The sequence below is a fragment of the Grus americana genome, chromosome 3 (assembly GCF_028858705.1).
Source record: "Grus americana isolate bGruAme1 chromosome 3, bGruAme1.mat, whole genome shotgun sequence".
Lineage (NCBI taxonomy): Eukaryota > Metazoa > Chordata > Aves > Gruiformes > Gruidae > Grus > Grus americana.
The window spans coordinates 62,008,513-62,029,041 of NC_072854.1; the positions used below are offsets into that span (position 1 = coordinate 62,008,513).

Here is a 20,529-nt window from a genome sequence, read left to right on the forward strand (position 1 = left end):
AAAGATGGAATTTAAGGGAATGCTTTCTTAAAAAAGTATTAAATAAGTATATGACATCCTTTTTGAATTTTCTACAATAACTCTTACTGTTAAGATCCTTAGTAATCCACAGAGCTTAAGATCTGCAATTACTCAACAGCAGCTACATCACAGAAACTACATCCTTTGTCAAAACTCTTATGTATTTTCCTCACTGCAAGCAAAGAAAAAGTATGCATTTTCACTTGTTGCCATTCCAGACAAAAGCTGTACGTTTAACCTGTCAATGACAAATCCTCTGATAAATTATGTCCCAAACCAATTAGATGGTTATCACCCATCCCACCAATACAACCTAGCATATATAAGCCACTGGAAAAAAAAACAGCAGATATCACATAAGATATCAGAATGAAGGAGGCACCTCATTCCCTCTAAACACCAATCATTTGCATCAATTTCAGTTTTAGTTGTAATCCAGTTTCATATGAATTCCATATATTGCCACTATCCTGTTTCAACTGCTGTGTTTCTCAATATGAACTCATTTTTCAACAACTTGGGTATACAAATGCATTTTTAGTGGTGTTTTTTTGCACCCAGAACTACCATATCTTATCTAAAAAGGTCAAAATCTGACAACACAAATACTCACAAATACACTTGCCCTAAAAGGACACATATACAATACTAGAGATGTCTCAGCCTGCTTTTCACCTATATAGACCAAATTACAGCACAAGCTCAAAGATACTCTAAATCCAAATTAACAAGACATAGCTTAGGCTACAGGTGCAAATCAAAACTGTCAATTTATCTGTTCAGCCATAAGAACACAGACTAATCAAACATACATGCATCCAACACAATCCCACAATTTCATCCAGGCTGCGCTTAGTCTTAACTTTATCCTTTCCACTCTCCTGCACATCACCTTCATGGCTTCAACATTTTAACTTCACCAGCTCCCCGCACTTCCACTGTTCAACCCAAACCATGTGTCTCCCAAGCAAAGTCCTCTTCTCCTGGCCTGTGAGCTTCTGGTTAACGGACACTGCTAAAACTCGGTTTCAGGGAGAGAGAGAAAGCACATTTCAATGTTTAAATGGAAAAGAAGGAAATTAAAAGGCCAACTGATTTGTCAAGTGTGATACCAGCTGTGTACAGTTTGTAAACTCAAGTCCTTATGAACTTTTTTCAAAAAACAATTAACCCTCCTTGTTGCCAAATATTTTCTTTCACCTTTGGAAATGCCTGTATTAATACAGCACAGCAACACCCTGGTTGTTTTAAAACATGACTGTTTTCATATCTCTATGATACGAAATGATCTCTAGCGGAGCTGCCAAGACATGTTAGTGGTCAGACACATCCCACCAGAACTTCACCAGGAATATAACTAGAGAGGTCAGGCTCATACCTGCTGCCCTGCAGGTTACATTACCTATGCTGGATGAACAAGCTGCTGCCACCGTGAAGACAAGCCCTGCATGATTTTGAAATGGCTGTTGCACCAGGGTCCCAAATCCTGCTTGGAGTCTTCAGGCCCTAGTAATGAACAACCTGATTGCAGATGAGGAGACAGGGAGTGTATTTGCACTCTTCTACATACTTGCTGCACAACCGTCCGTGAGTCATGCTAGCTCTCTGCAGTATTGTTTCCTGTCTTTGTCTGTACCACATGCAGATTCAAGATATTTTGGGTCACAGACTAAAGTCTGAAGTCAGTCAGCCAGCCGGCCTATATCCCGCTTATTTGGTCCAATCCTTGATCTTTTTGGAAACTCTAGGCAATATTGCATTGAATTTGTATTGTAAGACCAAACCCATACAAGCTTTATAGCGAATAAATGACTCTATGCCTTGGTGTACTAAGTAAGGAAGTTCTATCAATTTATTGGAAAATACAATTGTCAGTATAAAATCCAAAGAAACTACCTAAAAGTTGTTAGTCTGACACAGAAGATTTCTCAGAACTGTTAACATTGTTTGTTTCTTTTAAAAGTTATGACTATTTCTAGATACATTAGTAGCATGCTAACTACAATGCTAGCACTGGCTAAAAATACTTTTTAGTTAAATATTATATTTAATGTTAAAAGTTAAACACTAAAATGCAGCTGCTTGGGAGAAGAAAGAGCAAGAGACCAAATTACCTTGTGTAGAAAGGCTACAGAACTAACTGTACAGTCCTTCACAATTCTTTGTTCTCCCTTCATATTTATATTCACCAGACAGCTGCCTGTAACACTGTTCTCAGCAACAGCATTACAATCAAGAGACATACACAGAATATTTCATCCAAGTCTGGACAAAGCAGTGACTGACTTTTTTTTTTTTCCCTTGAACATTTCTACAGCTAACTGTAAGTATCTTTAAATAAGTTACACCACACTGTACTGACAAATGTACAGATTGTACAATACAAAAGACTTTGAGCTTTGCAACTTTCTAGCTACATAATTGGGCAACCAAACACAACACATAATGAGAGGATGTTCAGATGATAGATTGCAAAGTCCACAGGATATAGTTTAAATTGACAGCTGTTTTAGTCCATACAAATTCTCCCACCAGCACTGTTATTTCTGAGCATGTTAATAACACAGGTTGGAAACAGGATAAGCTACTGGTCTGGGGAACAGACAGAAAGAGAGGTGAGGGGTCAGCCATCAGCTCTCATTACTTCCCAATCTTCACCACAAACTCCCCAAAAGTCAAGAAAAAGCAAATTGAACAGCCCTAAGAGAAGGAAAATTTTGTATCTGTTTATTATTATTTTTTTAAACAGAAAATGTGAACTTCTTCCTCATTCTAGTTCTCAGAGCAACACAGGCATCTGAACCAAATGAACATGCTACTTCCACTCACACATCTTTCGCTTGTTAGCGCTGAGTTACTCAAACTCCTCTGAAAACACAGATAGCTGAGCCCTTGGGAAGTCAACGGGAGTTTTGCTAATGGCTTTGACAAGGTCAGGGTTTCAACCACCAGGAAACAAAACAGACACATGCACCAAGCATTTCCTTCCATATCAAGGTGATAGGAGCATTCATTGAGACTCCGAATTTCCATAGAAATTAACCCCTTTTTCATTTCCACAGCATTTAAGTACTCTGTCATGACGTATGTTGGTATTTCTGCCTGCATAACTTTTAAGATGGGAAAGTTAATAATCAGCTGCAGTTGAGAGAAGTACGCTTCGCATTCAAACTGGAACCGAGCTGCATCTGTGGTAGTCTTCAGTTCCTCTAAAAGTTTCGGTCAGGTGTGAGCTTTTGATTGTACCTTTTATCTTCCGCTCAACATCTCTGTCTTTGAGTGGGAGTATACCGAGTGGCAACTTGGCTTGTCAAGCTACTGAAGAAAGTCTGAAGAACTGAGTCTACCGGTATAAATGAAATAAAGAATCAGAACACTTCATCAACACCCACTGAAGCAAGACCTCTCTGAACATACATGAAGTTTAAAGAATTCAAAGGATTGCTATGTATTTTTCCTAATGTCTGCATTAACTGTGTGCAGTGTCTGCATCACACTGTCAGTCCATACCCAAGTGAAAAATGAACCTTAGTATCATGTTTTCTTGAAAGGTGTTTGTCAGGCATGGAAAAAATCCACTTTTTTCCTTGGCGACTTCCAGTCAGATCACTGCCAAATGCAGAGACAAGAAAGTGGGACCTCCGCAACCAAGCAGCTCCCCAGTGCCATTCCTGAAAGCTCTGTCAGGACAAAACAATGTGACATGACAAGTGCAGCACATGTTAGATCTCAGCAGCAGTCACCTAAGTATCTTGCAGACTCCAGTTGGCTGCAATTAATAAGTACCTAATCTATTTTGTATTTTCTCATTTAGATATTCTAAGAGTTTTCCATCTCCTATAAATCTAGCTCATATACATTCGGATAAGAATGCTTAAGCAATAATTTTACTGTTTAAGTAATGTTTTAGCATCAGGACCTAGAAATGTTTACACGGATCTTTAACTTTCAGAAAGCAAAATGTACATGCTGTGTTCCATAAAAATGTTTGAAAATTTAAATCTGATATGAATTAGGATTTTATGCCTTTAAATATCCAGAGACAAGTCATGGGGCTTTCTTGTATGTGATTATTTTTTTATATATATAAAGGTCACAGAAAAACAAAGCTTCTCCCAAACAGCTCCTAAATGTGACTTCCTTTGTAAACTACTGCCAAATCCTTCAAGCAGGGTGAAAACACAGGCAAAAATGACGAACTGCTGAAACACTTCAGCAAAAAGAATTGCAGCCAGTCACAATGTTAGCTACTGTATCACAGTAACAGCCATGATTAGTAAGATTTCTGCAATATAACATTGCTCAATCTATTTTACCTCAGTAGGTTTTACCACTCAAATACTGAGATGAGACAAGTTGCATCTACGGAGTGACTGGCACCTGCCTAAGGCAACCAAAACCGCATTACCATCTTTGGACAGCATCTGCTGCTGACTTTATCAGCAACTTTTCAGCAGGTAAAATTAAGGAAAAGGAAAAGGAAAAGGAAAAGGAAAAGGAAAAGGAAAAGGAAAAGGAAAAGGAAAAGGAAAAGGAAAAGGAAAAGGAAAAGGAAAAGGAAAAGGAAAAGGAAAAGGAAAAGGAAAAGGAAAAGGAAAAGGAAAAGGAAGCAGACCATATACTGTAAGATAAGTACTCCCTGCTACAGCACCTGAGGGATTCTAATGGACTCATAGCAACTGACCTAGTAATATACACGTGAGCATTAAATCTGTCACTATTTTCTCTAGTGGGAATGAGGGAGGTTAAGTTTTTTTCTGAGTTTATCTGTTTTTTCGCCTTATACTTAGGCTAAAATACTTAGAGACAGAGATCGTATTTTCTTCTTTGTGCTTTTACAGCTCCTAATGTGCTGGAATCCTGGTCCACAAAGGGAGGCTGGGGACTTCCATAACACAAAACCAACTATGGAGCATAATAAACATGCAAACAAAATAGCAGTAAAATTAATTCCTTCCTGCTTTTTTAACTTTTATCATCTAGTTTCAGGTAGAACAAACTTAAATCCATATAGGGTAGGGAAAAGCAGGCAAAGTTCATTTAAAACTTGCTTTGCTCTAATGCAGCAACACTAACATAGAAGATGTCAAAGGTAATTTTCACTCTGCCCAATTCCCTCAGCCTTGCCACATTAGTCATGCTGAAACATACCAAAACCAAGCTTACATCTTGTAACGGCAAGAACTATATTATTTTGTTTTCCAGAAAGAAATATTATTAGATTGTGCCACTGGTCAGTGTTTTAGTCATTTTCCCTAGAAACCATTCTGTCCAACAAAGATGTAATTTAAAGTGGTGGCATTTAGAACAGGCCAGTGTGGAAAACTAAATTACAGAAGCCTGAGATACTATTAGGCCTAATGCATCACCAACACTCAGCATATATGGCTAAAAAAAGAACATGCTTATCATTGTCTAATTCATCCACACCAATATTTATAATGAACTAGGTGAAGGAAGCACGTAGCTTTCATAAGCCTAAAAGAACATATTCATTCTCGGGGAAACGCCTTAAGTAAGGGAATTATGTTTCCTAGGAGTACACAAAGCATTTAGAAGCCTGACGATGAAGCAGGAATAGGAAAATGAACATTGAGTACTGTAACCATTGGGCAGGGAATGGGACAGGTGAAAATGGACCCGAGATGACCATTTCAACATGCCAAGTTTCTTGTGCTGCTGGTAGACAAACGACGTCTCCTGGGAAAATGAAGATGGACCAGAACCACAGGACATCTAGTGCACTACATGTTCTCACTCAAACCTCTCTAATGGCAGCTTGTCCACTTTGAACCAAATGCTCAGATCAAATACACCAAGGGAAAAGTTATCTTTGCACAAAATCTGATTGCAGTGGATGCTGGGTTCCTCTGCAGCTACCAGGATGCTAATGACTACATATAGCTCATGGTCTCTTCCCCTCCCCACCCTCAATAGTTTCAATTCAATGTAAGCCACCAAGGAGCGCTACTTAATATTCTGATACAAGACTACAAGAGATATCTTCATGAAGGGAACACAAATACAGTTTATAACAATGCCACCATTTCACATCACTTTCTTCTAATTTTAACATATTTTAACTTTTTTCCCTCCTCTTGTCCTTCTTTTCTATTAACACCACTTGCACAAAACCCCAGCCTCCAAGTAGAAGGGCTGCACTGCCACCAAAGCACACGCCTGGATGATGATCAGTCAGGAGGGCTCTGCTCGCTGTGCTGGCTTGTCTCTGCCTTTGCAGAGAGGGGGTCACAACACACAAGCACATCGCTTCTGGCAGTAAATATCCTGGGATTTTATCACTGAGCTTCCATTAAGATGCAGTGCCTTGCATTTCATGCAAAGCAGAGTGAAACCTTCCACTTCCTTCTACAGTTTCAAGAAGTGCCCAGCAGCGAGTGGTTCACCAGCATAGTGATACATCGGGCCAGGGGCCTGACTTGCCAGGCCCAGGCTCACTATTTACATAGGCAGTTTTTATAATCTCCCTTGCTCCTGCTGACACGCTTTGCTCACCTCGGATCTGGAATAGCACAGACAGCATTTCACGACGGCGAAGGTGACCATCCTACCTACAGTCGACGTAAGCTGCTGTAAAACACCAGCTGTAGGCCCCGAGTCTCTCCTTGGAGCATCGCGGTCAGCGTCAAGCCCAAAGCCATGATATCAGGGGGATGTCACGGGGAGGGGTGTGGGGGAAAGGGAGTGGTAGTGACACAACCAACCGCACTCCAAAACCGCGTCTCCCCGGCAGCCCCGGCCCCGCCCGCCCCACGGCCCGGTCACCCCGCTCCCGCCCACAGCCGCTCTGCTCGCCCCAGGCCAGGCGGCAACGCCGCGCCGAGGGATCGGCCCCGACCCCAGCGAGAGCCCGCGGCCCGCTGCGGCCCTTCCCACTGCCCTGACAGGCTCCCCCCGCCTGGCAGCGCCTTCCCGGCTGGCCGGACACCGCCCTGGACCACCCCTTCCTCCGAGTGGACCACAACCACCCGCTGCACCCCACCAGAACTCCCGCTGCTCCTACCCGGCCCCAGCGAACCTGCTCCCACCGGGCGCGGCTGGCACCGACAGCGGCGGCGGCAGCAGGGCGGGGAGGGGCGGGGAGGGGCGGGGAGGGGCGGGCAGGCCCCGCCCCAGCCCGGGCCGCCGTGACGGCAGGGGCGTGGGGAGGCGGGGCCGCGCCAGTGTCCCGCCCGGGGGGCGGAGCAGGTGGAGTGGTGGCCGAGCCGCCTGGAGTTCCGGGAGCGGCCTGAGGGCCTCCTGTTCTCGGGAGTGTGGGCTGCAGCTCACGGCCGACAGGCCCCGGGCGCTCTGCTCCCAAGGGGAACGGGGCTGCCCCGGTCCCTCTTCGGCTGCTCCGGGGGCGCAGCCCTCCGCGGGTGGAAAAAATGGAGGGGGAGTGTAATTTAAAGAAAAGATGCTGTAGGAATTAAGGGGAAAACATGAATAAGGAAATAATATTACAGTGAAAAATACGATGTTAGTACATTCATAGCCTGCTTTGAAGTACTGCCTTCAGTTTTGGTCTCTTAGTCTCTAAATGGGAATGGACACTGAGAAGAAACCGAGTGGGAAATTACAGATATATTTAAAGATGCCTTTAAAGGAAGAGATTTGCAGTATTTACCTGAGAGAGGGGGCAGGCAATGCCAGGATCAATGGAAAATGAGGGATGTGTTCACCCGGCTGCCTCCTTGCTGGGCCGGGTGTGTCGGAGGAGCGAGGCCATGCGTGGCTGCCAGGGCAGCCGGAGCCGTGGCACTGGGGAGCGATGGACGGAACAGGGACATGGGGGAACCTGGTCTCCTCCTGAGCCAGCTACCCGAGAAGAAGCGGCAGGTGAGCCTCGAGCTGCCTGCATAGCAGCTGGGGTGCTTCTGCATCCTCCCTGGTTCTTCAAAGGGAAAATTACAGGGCCAGATGCTTCCCAGAGCCCTGGGGCTGGGCTGCTTCATCTGCAGGATGTTACTAAGGAAAAAGCATTCTGATATGCCTATTTGCTGCAGGAATGCTGTATACCTCTTCATTCTAGTTTTACTAGGCTATTCTGATTTTAGTGCTGCTACATGCGCAGGTGCTTGCCCCTATGCTGTTGACATACTGAAGCTGATCCAAGATGACCTCATCAGACGGTGCGCTAATGAGAGTATAATGCACGTCCCTTCTGAATTAAGGTCTCACCTTGATTTTTATCTCCAAGTGTTTGTCATATAAACTCCGTTGATTAAGCCCGGTCATTCTTGTGTTACAGAGCCTCAGCTGAGCTCACTGTCAGTTTTTCTCCGGAAAACAATCCATCTTTTGCTATCTGATTTCAAGGATGTGCTTCCAATTAAAAGAAGTGACCCTTTATCATTGAAAACACTTCCTCTGCAGATCACTGCTTGGGTACTTCTTTCTGTAGCTTGGAGGGAATATGCAGATCATCACTGATCAATGTTCAGTCTCATGCTATGGAATAGAGGTGTCCAAATACTTTCCTAGCGGTGCTAGGACAAAATGCTCATGCTTAACTGCTGTTAGCTTACTTGTCATCAGCACCCACTGTTTATTGTTCAATAACTAAAGATGTTTGTGATACTATTTGTTAAAGTAACTGGCTGCAGTGAAGATGTTACTGCCTGGGAGGACAAGCTGGATTATAAACCAAATTTTTCATTAAAATGTTGTCCATACTATGAAAATATTTAAATAGTCTCTTTAATATAATCATATAAACTAATTATGAAAATACATCTCAGAGACCAGCCAGAAAGTTCTATTTATTGATCAAATACTGCTAAGAGCACAGTGTGTCCTTAAAAGATTTGTAAGTGCTGAAGAAAAGCTATTGACTGGGAAAATATGCTCTGTTTCACCCTTCTAGATAAAAAAGGAGGGTTCCTTCATTCTCTGCAGGCTTTCCTATGCTTGCAAATAAGAATGTTTTCAATGGTGCATGGATGGGAGTTGTAAAGAAGCCGTCGATGCTGCAACAGACTGCTCTTACACAATTCTGTCTCTAAACTATATTAATTGGCTTCTTTCTAGAGCTCCCACACCAGCATTACTGGGCATTGAGTTCAGAATCATGGATTCACCTACCTTTCCTGTTGCTTTTGGAGTGTGATTAGATTTCAGTTGATTACATGAAATGGGGAAGGCTCTGGGGAAAGAAAGGGGAAAATGCTGAGACCCTGCGACTCGTAGGCACACATACCATGCAGAATGCTCTGAATATTCACTGACTGAAGATCAGAGTGCATGGCAATTATGTTCCTGTTGATGTATGTAAAACTGAGCTAAAAGGGATATCACTTCAAACACATGCTATTTGAGGACCCATACTCAGTATGGTTTCTGATGTTTGAAAGAATTGGAAATTAAACCAAAACCAGTGTTGCGTGATTTTGAAAGGGCACGCCTTCCTCCTAGCCCGGTATCCGAATCTGCCCCACCTTCCTGACACTCTATTTCTGCCTCCCACCTCCTGCCCCTGCACTGGCATCGAATCGGCAGGCACACGTGCCCAGAGGGGTGGGTGGCACAAGTTTCGGTGCCGCCGGTGACCCAGGAACGAGGCGCTTATTCCCGTGCAGCTCCCCAGGGCTGCACGATGCATTGTGAAATGAAGGGGAAGCAGCCCAACCCTGGCCTTGTACGCCTGATGAGCATCCTCTTTCCATGGCGTGAGCAGTGCCTAAAAGTGGTGTGTAATTTTCCTTATAGGCAAATTTTATTCTCTGCTATCGCATTTCACTTGCGTGCCTCTAACTTTAGCTAGGAAGAGCAATGCTGCGAGTGTTTGGTACTGATGGCAAAGGTGCTTGGTACTGATGCATTCCACGACTGGCAACAGTTCCTGTTATTGTCGTCGTCATCTCCATTTGCTAATTTAATTAAAATATCCACTCCAGAACCTGAAATGAGATTAGGTTCCTATTACACTTGATGCTGGACAAGATTATGATGAATGACAGTTTCCAGCCTGAACAGGCTTATGGGGTAATTATGTTGCAGAATGGCCTGTAAAACTTATTTGTTTAAAAAAAACCCCTATATTGACCATTTGCATGTTATTTAGGCTGGTACTTGCTCTCCAGCAGCAGTAGTTAATGTGGTAGCATATGTTTTAAATAAACAGAGGAAAATTCTCTTCCCAATATTGATAGTTTCCTAAAAAAAAAGAGAAAGAAAAAGTTTACTAGCAACTTATTTTCAAATCTTTCTTTGCATTTCTTTTTAATTTTCAAAGACCATATTATACTTTCATCCTCAGTAGTGAAATAAGCTGACATTAGTATTTCAAAGCCCAGTCTTTAATTAAGTAGTACCTACAAATACATAATCTTTCTAACTTCATCCACACCATTTTGAAATGACAAAGAATTATAAAGGGCATAAAATTAAATGGCAGTATTTTGTTCAGATAAAGAAATAAAAATCTACAGAAGGAAATATATTAAAAATTAGAAAATCTATGGACTTTGGGGTCAGCAACTAGCTGTGATAGAATCCAATAGATTTTCATTTGGAAAATGAGGTCATTGTTGAGCAATCGATCTTCATCATTTTACAGCACCTTCTCCTCCTCCTCGTTTTTCAGTTCATAATTACCTTCATTGTTTTTTGAAACCATGGAGAAGGAAAAAAAAAAAACCATGCAAGGGGATCCTGACAGCATTTAGCTAGGTAAACCAAACAGATGTCAAAGGCCAGGGGGCAGAGGGGGAGTTATAAAGATGAGGAAAACATCATTTAATGATAGTTGTGAAACGCGGTATCAGAAAAATCAGGAGAGTGATCCTTGCTACTCCCAGGGTTTTAGCAGCTTTTTCTTCTCACTTGTTTGCTCTGCCACTACCACTGTACACGTCAGTACACTGGGTTCTGCTTTTCCATCTCTCCATCGTTCCAGCCTGCTGTTTATCCAAAAAGGAGATCTAGCAACAATCACCCAATGTTATGGCATAGTCCTAATATGGCAGCATAGACAATGGTAACCCATCGAGGGAGTAAGGCTCATCCACTTCCATAGAAGAAAAGAAAACTATAAAGACAGATTATGCAGTGGGACTCAAAAAAGCAGTGGCTAACTGGATGTATTCATGGCATATACCCTCTGTATTCTGTTGAGGACTGGTAGAAAATATCTCAAAAAAACAAGTAGAAACTCAGCGGAAGTTCCCTTTATTGCTTTGGCTGCAGTGAGTTCATAGCAAAAGGTGTCAGTGAAAGATGTTGTTAGGATGCCTCTAGGACAGGACTCAGTTTGAGACTTGCAGATTTTTATATAGCTAAATGTCTAAACTTCTATTATATGCCTTGCTTAAGCTCAGTGCCCCACAGATGGGTATCTAGTGCCATTTCAGATGCCCAGATGTGTCCCACGTGGCTCTCAGCTGCTGCTTCATTGGTGCTGGATTCTAGCCCCCTGTAGACATCTCAGGTTCCCTATGGCACCTTAGATGGCACTAGGCAAATGATTCATATCCTAAATATCCACTGACTACAGCCTAAGCTTAAAGAGCCATTCTGGCTGTAGCTATAATCAGTGCTTAGACATTTACCATAATTATGAACACCTACCCATACACATTAAATTTAAAAGTCTTCATCTCGAAACTCATCCCACAGTCTTGATTTTCAAGATGTACCACAGCTTTCCTATATATTTCTATGGTAATTTGGCACCTGTATTTGTCTGAGAATCCAATTCTGCCTTTCACTGTGTAGCCTGGTCCCTGGGTTTGGTACCCTTGTTGTAGAAAGTCTACAGCTGTATGCAGTAGGGGTCAGGTTTTTACCTTCTGCTACAGCATGAGTAGACAGAGGAACAGTAGAAGCAGCCTTGGCTTTTGTCCTAAGAAACAATGAAGATTAATATAGCAAACTGAGGGGATATCGGACACTGCGAGAATGAAGTGAGATTGAATGACAATCCAACTCTAGGTGTAAGGCTTTATAAATGTCTCAGTTTAAAAACACCAACATTTTGTGGTCACTCTATTCAAGATGTCCCAGAAAATAACACATAGGCCCTCTTTCTCTTCTTTTTCCTCCAGACATATGCTTTAGCTTTAATTATTTTGAATACTTATATTTTTTTTCTGGCTGGGGTCTTAAGATTATGGACAAAACCAAAAAGGGTTTGAAATAAACAGATGTCAGAACAGATTACAACATCCCAAAGCTGTGGCTTATTTACACTAGTGGAGGAAACTCTTCTTGCCATGCAAAAAAGCCATAACAATAAGATAAAAAACTGGGAAAAGAGTTTTACCATTTCGTTTATTGCATACATTAAAATATGCAGCTGCTACAATAATCACTGTATTGCACTGATATCTGCTGTGCATTTCCTTTTTTTATTCTTATACACGTAGGGCTTAATTCATTTGCCTGCTGCATTTAGTGAAAAAATGACCACTCTCTTCAGTAGGCTATGAGGTATCTTCTGGTTTCTTACTATTAGTTACATGCTTTCTTTAGCTGTTTGTTCTTTTAGTTTGTCACTCAGAAAATATGCAGCTGACTATAGGATGGAATGACTTGTTTTAGAAGGCACTAAAAATTTGAACAACCTTCAAACCTAATAATAGTTTTACATACCATTAACAGAAAAAGACAACAAAATTATTGGAGTTGTTATTTGGCTGCTTGTTAGGTTTTTTTATAGGAGAGTTACAACTGCTTACTGCATTTTTTTTTTCTGAGAAAATGTTCATAACATTGAGGTAGAAAATAACTCCCTTATGAAAAATACAAAATTTTGCCATGCAGCTTGCTGCTGAACAGAGATCTCAATTTACCAGCATCTACAGTTTTAAAATTGGGCTCACAAAAGCACATATACGTCGCTGAAGAAAACTGAGAACCTACGGTGCCCTATTTTGCACAGCCCAAGTATGCAAGCATATGTTATATCTGTAAGCACATCTATGCATTTCTTTGGAAACAAGCAAACAAAAGAGCATGCGGAATCTTAGGACTGTCAGGGAAAAGAAATTAAAAGAACAAAACATAAAACATTGTAACACCTGTTGATATCTGGAGTTGGATTACCCAATGCAGTTCCTGTCCTCCCTCTTCGGCCTTCTTCTAACTCCCTTCAGGCGGTAGGAATAGAAAAAATAGGGAGCAAGGCAAAAAGGATGTTCGAAGGTATGGAGCAGCCTCCTTGCATACATGGATCAAACAGGCAAAGATTCAACGGGTTTCAGTGGACACTGGGGAATTCAGGATTGTATCTCCCATATGTAGCCTTTGGCTCAGGGGCATGTCCCTGTGGGCTGGAAAAATAGTGTATAAAATATCGGTATAACCTTGCTCTCTCATCTGCTGTTGGCCACCAGCTTAGGCAGACATTTGATCTTACTTGTAGTTGTATCCTTATGTCTTTTTGTATTTAAAAACTGACGTACACTCTATGAAAATCAGCACCACTTGCTTTGTGTAAAAATAAGACAATTGTCTGTGAAGAAAGTCTCTTCAGAAACAGGCAGCAACTATTTCAGGACAGTACGGTCAGGGTCCTCTTTTGTACCTGATTACAGCCATTTTCAAATGCTTGTCAGCATCACGTAACAAATACAAGACGTTAATAAAGCCTGTGTGCTGGGATAAATATTGTAGGAGGTGAGTCACAGAATGGCGCCTCTATTTAAACCTGGGATCTGCCCAAGCCAGCTGTTAAAAGAAAATAGAAAAAAGAGAAATACTAGCTAAGTGGGTGGTGAAGAATATTAATGAGAAATGTTACGATATAGCCTATAATATTTTCTACAGTGCATGTGAAGGCTCTTGTCATTCCTGGTACAAGTCTACTGTAGTTGTCCTGGAACGAAAGATCCCATGAGTTAAGACTAGTTTCACAGCTTTCCTGAACCAGCGGTAGGAGAGTACATAGATCAAGGGATTGCACGCAGAATTGAAGTAAGCGAACCAAATTAGCATGTCAAACATAACTGGGGGAGTAATGAAATCCAGAAGACTGTCTACCATGGTGTCAATAGTGAAGGGCAACCAGCACAGGAGGTAGACTCCTACAGCTACCCCCAGAGTCTTTGCTGCTTTCCTTTCCCTCTTAGATGCTCCTACGTGTAGCTGAGACCTGAGACTCCTATTCATGTTGTTTATCAGCCTGGCTTGCTTGTTAGCCACAGTAAATATTTTTACATACAGAACTATCATTACGAGGCAAGGGAAGAAGAATACTGGGAAGTTCAACCACCCCCAGAGCTTGTTGAACAGCAGCTGACAGCTACCAATACAGGGCATGTCTCGCAGAAAATGGCCCATTCCTTCTGCAATTGCTTTAATGTAGAGGAAGACACTGGTATAAGCCATAGGCACTGCCCACCCCACCCCAATGTAAATGCAGGCCACTCTTATGGTGAACTTGGTGGGGTAGAGCAAAGGGTCACAGATGGCACAATGCCGATCGATGGAAATGAAACACAGATGAAATATGGAGGTCAAGCAAAAGAGTGTGTCCAGAAAGGTGTGCAGCCTACAGAAGTCATCTCCAAAATACCAGCAGCTCTCTACAGACCGGATGGTGCTGAAGGGCAGCACGGTCAGCCCCAGGAGTAGGTCGGCAAGGGCGAGGGAGAGGAGCAGGAGGTTGGTGGGGGTGTGCAGGGCTTTGAAATGGGAAATGACAATGACAACAAGCAGGTTCCCCATCACCGTGATCAGCGTGCCCAAGGCACAGGCCAGATAACTGGCCAGCTGGACCCCAAAGGGGTGTAAGGTCTTGTAGCAGGAGCCATTCACCTCGTAGCACAAGGTGACGAGCATCCCCTCCTCAGCACCGGGGCCCGGGGCTGAGCTCATGCCAGCCTGCCCAGGTCCCACTGCCTCCCCCTGCTCTGCCACAAGCCCGGAAAAGGATTCACCTTCCAGCAGCGGTGCCAAATGACTAACCTGGAAAAAAGTAACAAAAAAGCAGGTTAGAAGGAGAGACATCTTTTAATCAAATAGTTTTATTAAAGCCATCGGACAGTTTCCATATTTCAAGCGCAAAAATGAGCCTGATTTATTGGTTTTATATCTCTGTTGAAGTAAAGCAGCTTGAGATCAGTCTGTTCCATTCTTTTGGCATCATTTTTTATACTGTATTTTGGTTTTCTTTCAGCCAATACCACAAGTAGTGCAGGAAATGCAGCGAATCCAAAGGTGTGTGGGCAAGCAGTCAATAAAGAGAAGGTCTGCTTAGAAGGAGAACCAGTGCTGAGTAACAGGCATTGCAAGCCAAAGCTCCTTAAGGGATTTGAAAGCTGACTCTAGTATAATGGCACACTGGTTCTTCTGAATTTCCCTGGAAATGAAGTTCCAATTTAGTTATTATTCTTTTTATTAAGTCGAAGCTGTGAAGTGATTATTCTAAAACAAGCAGTACATGATTGCAAAGGAAAACCCCTCAGGGCAAATTGCTCATTGTATAGTGTTCTGGCTATGGGGATGTATGTGGATATCCGTGGTGTTGATGACATAAATATTCAGCAAGGCAAACAGAAATATTGTAATGTGCCCTAAAGATTGCCCCTGCTTTTTACTTATGAAATTGCTATTTAAGTTTTAAGTTATTTAATTTTTAATTTGAACTGTAAGTAATATACAATATTAATGGATTATAATGGATCATTCCAGTAGTCTTTTTAAATCCGATAGCTGAATGGTATGATTTTTAACAGTAAGACAACTACAGTTACATATGTGACATTTTTCTATATGTATTTTTGTTCTTGAAATGACTGGTATAATAGATGGAAATTATTCCCACCTTTCCTATCCTTCCCAGCAGCAAGAAAACATAATAGCAAATCTCTCTTAATTGCATTTCCATAAACTTTTAAATTAGGAATACTTACAGTAAAATATCTCTTTTCATAGAATGGAAGCTGTACCACAGTGCACTGAAGTCCTTTCCTAAGTACATGTCTACTGCCTGAGTGGAAAGTGTGAGATGTGTTATAAACCAGATGGAGAGAAAGTCCCTATAGGTGACTAATATACCTTAGGGGCACAGAGGCATTGTTGTGTATTTGGCAAAAATTGCCATTTTCTAAGAAGAAGTTAAAATGCACACGTGCTCAGCTGCTGTTGAATCTCTGAAGATTTATATCAGAGTTTACTGTGAATTTTCTTTCTTCGGGTGTTCCTGCAAGAAGATGCAGCTAATGCCAGCTCATCCTAGGACATCAGGATGGGCCTCCATCCCATGGAGGCCTTCTTTGCCTGCTCCTGAGCCTCAGTCTTCCCAAAAACAAATCTTTCACTCCAGAAGGAGTTACATCAGGTACCTCTGGATTTTCCTTGCTTCCCCCATAGCAGTCCCCATTTCTAGCCCACGGTATAAGCTGGCAGAAGAGGTGGGTACAGCAGCCTTCATTCCTGGATGACTTACTTTGTGATATTTCTTTGATGCAGTGGAACAGTGTGTTTTAACATGGACATTACAGAGACAAATAGCACTCAGGAAGGTGATACACGTTTTTAAAACAAGCTTCTCAGTTCTCAGTGAACATTTTCCCGGTGCTCAGATCCTCCACTCCTGTCTCCTGCTCCATCGGGGCAAGCTCATACCAGCTCCTTAAGGGACCTGATGGTACATCTCTGAGAGCTTGTCTTCTTCTCCCCTGCACTGCCATTAGTTTTTTACAAGCTCTCCAATATGACTGCTGTCCTTTGTCTTCCCTACTTTCAGTTTTTTCGGTTAAGAAGTTGCCTGCTGCCCAGCTCCCCTCCCCTCCCTCGTGATGTTTTTGAGGCACCGTGTGCCAGAGGCTGCTGACACCCAGCAGAGAGACTGTTAGAATAAGGCTGAGGCAATTTTTTAGACTGAATTTTTAATATGAGAAAGAGCTAAAGTCAGCCTCAGTTTCCATACCATTCTGTTTTATGTCAGGACACAAGTAGCAGCTATTACTATATGGGTTTAAAAACTCCTACAAAAGCAAGATAGTTTTATTTTTTCAGTTTTGCTTCAACAACAATTTAAGGTGAAATTTTCACACTATTAAAAATCCCGGTGCAACAAGGTATAAATTGGGCATAGTTCTCTGAAACATGCTTAGCTGGAGACGTACTGTAAAACTTAGAAGAGATTTGTTTCTTCTTTTCCTATTGCCACATATTAATAAGTGATCATTTATATTAAGATTGTCAGAGGCTTTTGGATATCTCTTGATATTAACAGGGATTTTGTCCTCAGTGCTCTGACATTTTCATTTGTTTTCATTCTTCCTATACTTTATATGCAATAAAGTATCATTGTCATCCAAGTACTGTGTCATTCAAATTCCAAGTAAAATCATGTCCTTGTCAAAATACTTACTGTGTCTAACTAGCTAGCTATCATGATGCTTCTGAAGTGATTATCACCACCCCTCAAGGGAACAACATGTAACCAAACAATCTCAGCTCGCCCTTCCTGTACACATTACTTGTTGGAATCGCTTTGCATTTTTTCCCCTTTCCTCATCTGGTCATGGGAAGAGAGACCGGTTCACGATTAAGAGAAGGCTCAAATAGTGACAATGTAGATCTTTATACTTTGGAACAAGAAGAGCTTTTTAAAGTGTATCAACTTCAAAAGTAAGAATGCTATCATAATATGAAAAATGCCAATTCTCAAGATATTCCTTGTCTTTACCCTTCCTTCTTCAGCCAAAATTCCTGGATATAATCTCCAACTGAATTTTTGTTGAATGTACTATGCGACCTAGTATACAGCAGGAAAACTCAAAAAATATAGAAGGAAAAGCGTAATATCTGCTATGATTTGATCCCCTGCAGTGAAGACATGCATAGCCAATACCGTTTTTCTACTGAAACTGCTGCGCATACCTCTAAGATCTAAATTCCTCTAAGTAACCTTGGAGTCTGAGTTCCTTAAAATAGAACAAAACAGTTTCAAAGGATTATGGACTTTCTAAGAGGGTCATCATCAATGCCCCTTTGCCATGAAATTTTTCCTCACAGCTTCCAAAAGAGTCATTGTGGGATCCCTAAATAGAATATAACAGTAGAAGAAGGCCGTGGGCTTACTAAGGTGACCTACATTGAGCTAGCGAACCTAAAACCCAAATCTTCCGTCACGTGTACTACAGCTGTACAGCCTATAACGCAGCCTTTTGCTCTCCCTCGTAGTAGTGAGCAGTGATCATCTCTGAAGAAGACAGCGTATCCCATATGGTATTTTATCATTACTGCAGAGTGACAGAAATGTTTGTAGAGTAAATACTCACGCGGCATAGGGCACCCCACCTCCGTGCAGACTGGGGTCTCCACCGGGTGCGGTATGTATTTTTTCTTCATTTTTCTTACACAAATAGCAGCATTTGTCCTTCAGTTTTGTAATGATGGAAAATTTTTGTCCATGGCACTCACATGAAATTGTTCTACCTGCTGCATCCTGGTTTTATGTAACTTTTGCTTTCACGTTTTCCTGCTCTTGGTTACACTTATCTGTGTTCTGCCCATTCAAATGCTTATATAGGACACACCTCTATGAGCAGTTTTAGAAGCAGTACCTTTGTAAGTTAACTGTGGCAGCTTAAACCATGTTAAAAGTGGAAGTGAGGGGGGAGAGAGAAGAACTCACTGGCATAGTCCCCATCTGTAGCATCTTTGTCCAAATTAGTGAACTAAAGAATTAAAACCAAGGAGATTTTGGATTAGAGAATGAGCAAAAAATGGGTATTTTAGTTCAGGAAGTTAAGAAGCAAAGTGAATTAATGAAATGAAATATTGTATCTGCTTTCTTTGAAATTAAATACTCATATATTTCTTTTAGTCTAGGATTGTCTTAACCCAAAATAAAATGTTTTTCTTTCAGGTTATTAATCTTGTTATCCTTTTATTGTCACTCTTTCTTTTCCATTTATGTTAAATTTGAAATTAAAAATATCATCATCAAGTGAAAAATTCCAATACTTCATCATCTTCAAAACTTTCGCTGTCATCATTTTTTCTGTCCAAACGTTTTTCTGAATGTGACCCTAAGGTGCTGTTTTTCATGAACTCAATATTAAGTGACGCGGCAGAGGAAGTGCAGAAGATATGACAGAAAAAGTCAAATTACACACAGAAGAAAGTTGAACGTGACATACTCTGGTTCAAGAGTTCTCTGCAGAAGAATTCATTAATAACAGGTGTTAAATGTAATCCCAAGACTGCAAAAGAGGGCTGCAGGTACAACTGTTACAGACCTTCCCCAGAGCTCCCGATTCCCTTTGCTGTTGTTTGCAGCAAGCAAACCACATGGCCACTGGGAATAACCTAACCAAAACAAGCAATATGTTAATAGGGCCTGTTAATACACATTTCAGAAGCCAAATTAGAAACTTAAGATTTTTAAGCTGATAAAAAGGGAAAGGAGAGAGAGAAGTAAGGTGTCATACTGCACAGCACTGGCAGAAGAAAATGAATAAAGAGTTAATACTGAAATACAAGCCACCAGTAGTCCACCTGTGAAAAGCATCAACTGGCCTTCAAGCATCTGCATGAGTCCCATGCAAAGCTGCTTTTTTATATATTTTTTAGTGGCACAAAGCAGGCAGAGGTGGCCAAACTCTCCTGGTCATGGGCAGCTCCTGCTGCCCTGGGTGGCACAAGGAGCAGGAGAGCACACAGTAGGTTAAAGCAGACCTCCCCATCACCTGTCTTCTTCTGGTTCAAGGTACTTGCCCAGCACTGACCTGCAGCCAGACCGCTGATCCCAGACCAGAGTGGCAGATACCACTCATTTCCTGCAATTTCCACCAAAGGAAGCAGAAATGGTCAGTATAATTGCACACAATTTCTTCCTTGCTTGGCTGGTGTGGGGCCTGCAAGACTAGAGGGGATGTTCTGGTCCAGGGCTGATCCATGGGCATCAAACATCACTTTCAAACCCTGTAGAAACATGTTTTCTTCCTGTTTGACTTGACTGAATGAGATACTGATTGCTGCTAAATTGTCATGAGGAATAGACGTCACGTTTCTGCCTATAATAATGTTAGAAAAGCCAGATGCGCTGGAATGTCCTGCTTCCCCAAAGAGGAGCACGTTCCTTTTGTACTCACACAACAGAGCAGCTGTGGCAGCACCCAACCATCGCTTTGGTGTCCTTACTGTGGGGAAGGGGCACAGTGCTGTAACCACTGGGAAGGCAGAATCGAAGCTTTGGCCATGAAACTTTTGACAAATATGATCTTCTTTTTTAAAATTTATATTTCATTTACACCCTTTTTTAAAACCTAATCTTTAATTCCTCTGAGGGAATGTACCCACCTTCATAGATTACTATTTTGATGATAACTTATTTTCATAAGCAGCGTGGGGCAGCACATGGAGAGGGAGGCAGTTGTTCAGAGGCTGGACCATCATACCCTAAATCAACCCACATTTAAAATATTTTTCAGTTAGAGAATGAAAAATTGACTGTCTCTGGAGTCCTGTGAGTATGTAAAGGCAACGGAGTGTTTTCAGCTGGAAAAAGCTTTTTGACTCCATTCTGTTCCCCTTGTTAATTTGGAAGGT

The 20,529-nt window shown here is 41.8% G+C and overlaps 2 protein-coding genes across 6 annotated transcripts in view; both read right to left on the bottom strand.

Moving 5' to 3' along the window:
* The window catches only part of STX7 (syntaxin 7), a 36,088-nt gene extending 28,906 nt beyond the window's left edge, over nt 1–7,182 (bottom strand). Inside the window, exon 1 of one of the 5 annotated variants that reach the window (XM_054820002.1) lies at nt 7,061–7,182. Coding sequence is in view for 1 of the 5 variants with exons in the window: in XM_054820003.1 (XP_054675978.1) it covers nt 6,538–6,565 (28 nt within the window). In the remaining 4 variants the exon portion in view is untranslated. Of the gene's footprint in view, nt 1–1,423; nt 1,608–6,537; nt 6,684–7,045 lie in introns of those variants that run through there. The other 4 variants (XM_054819999.1, XM_054820000.1, XM_054820003.1 and 1 more) reach the window with 4 other exon arrangements.
* A 6,624-nt stretch (nt 7,183–13,806) lies between these two features.
* Nucleotides 13,807–19,026, bottom strand: LOC129204104 (trace amine-associated receptor 5-like). The gene is made up of 2 exons (XM_054819421.1): nt 18,943–19,026; nt 13,807–14,928 (listed from the first exon to the last, which is right to left on the bottom strand). Exons 1-2 carry the CDS (start codon nt 19,024–19,026, stop codon nt 13,807–13,809), a joined length of 1,206 nt encoding a protein of 401 aa, XP_054675396.1.
* Between the last annotated feature and the right edge of the window lie 1,503 nt (nt 19,027–20,529).

Coding starts and splice junctions, on each gene's coding strand:
- LOC129204104 (XM_054819421.1), bottom strand. CDS start 19,026: ATGAAAAACAGCACCTTAGGGTCACATTCAGAAAAACGTTTGGACAGA. Junction 14,929..18,942: donor AAAGTTTTGAAGATGATGAA/GTATTGGAATTT, acceptor ACTTTTTTCCAG/GTTAGTCATTTGGCACCGCT.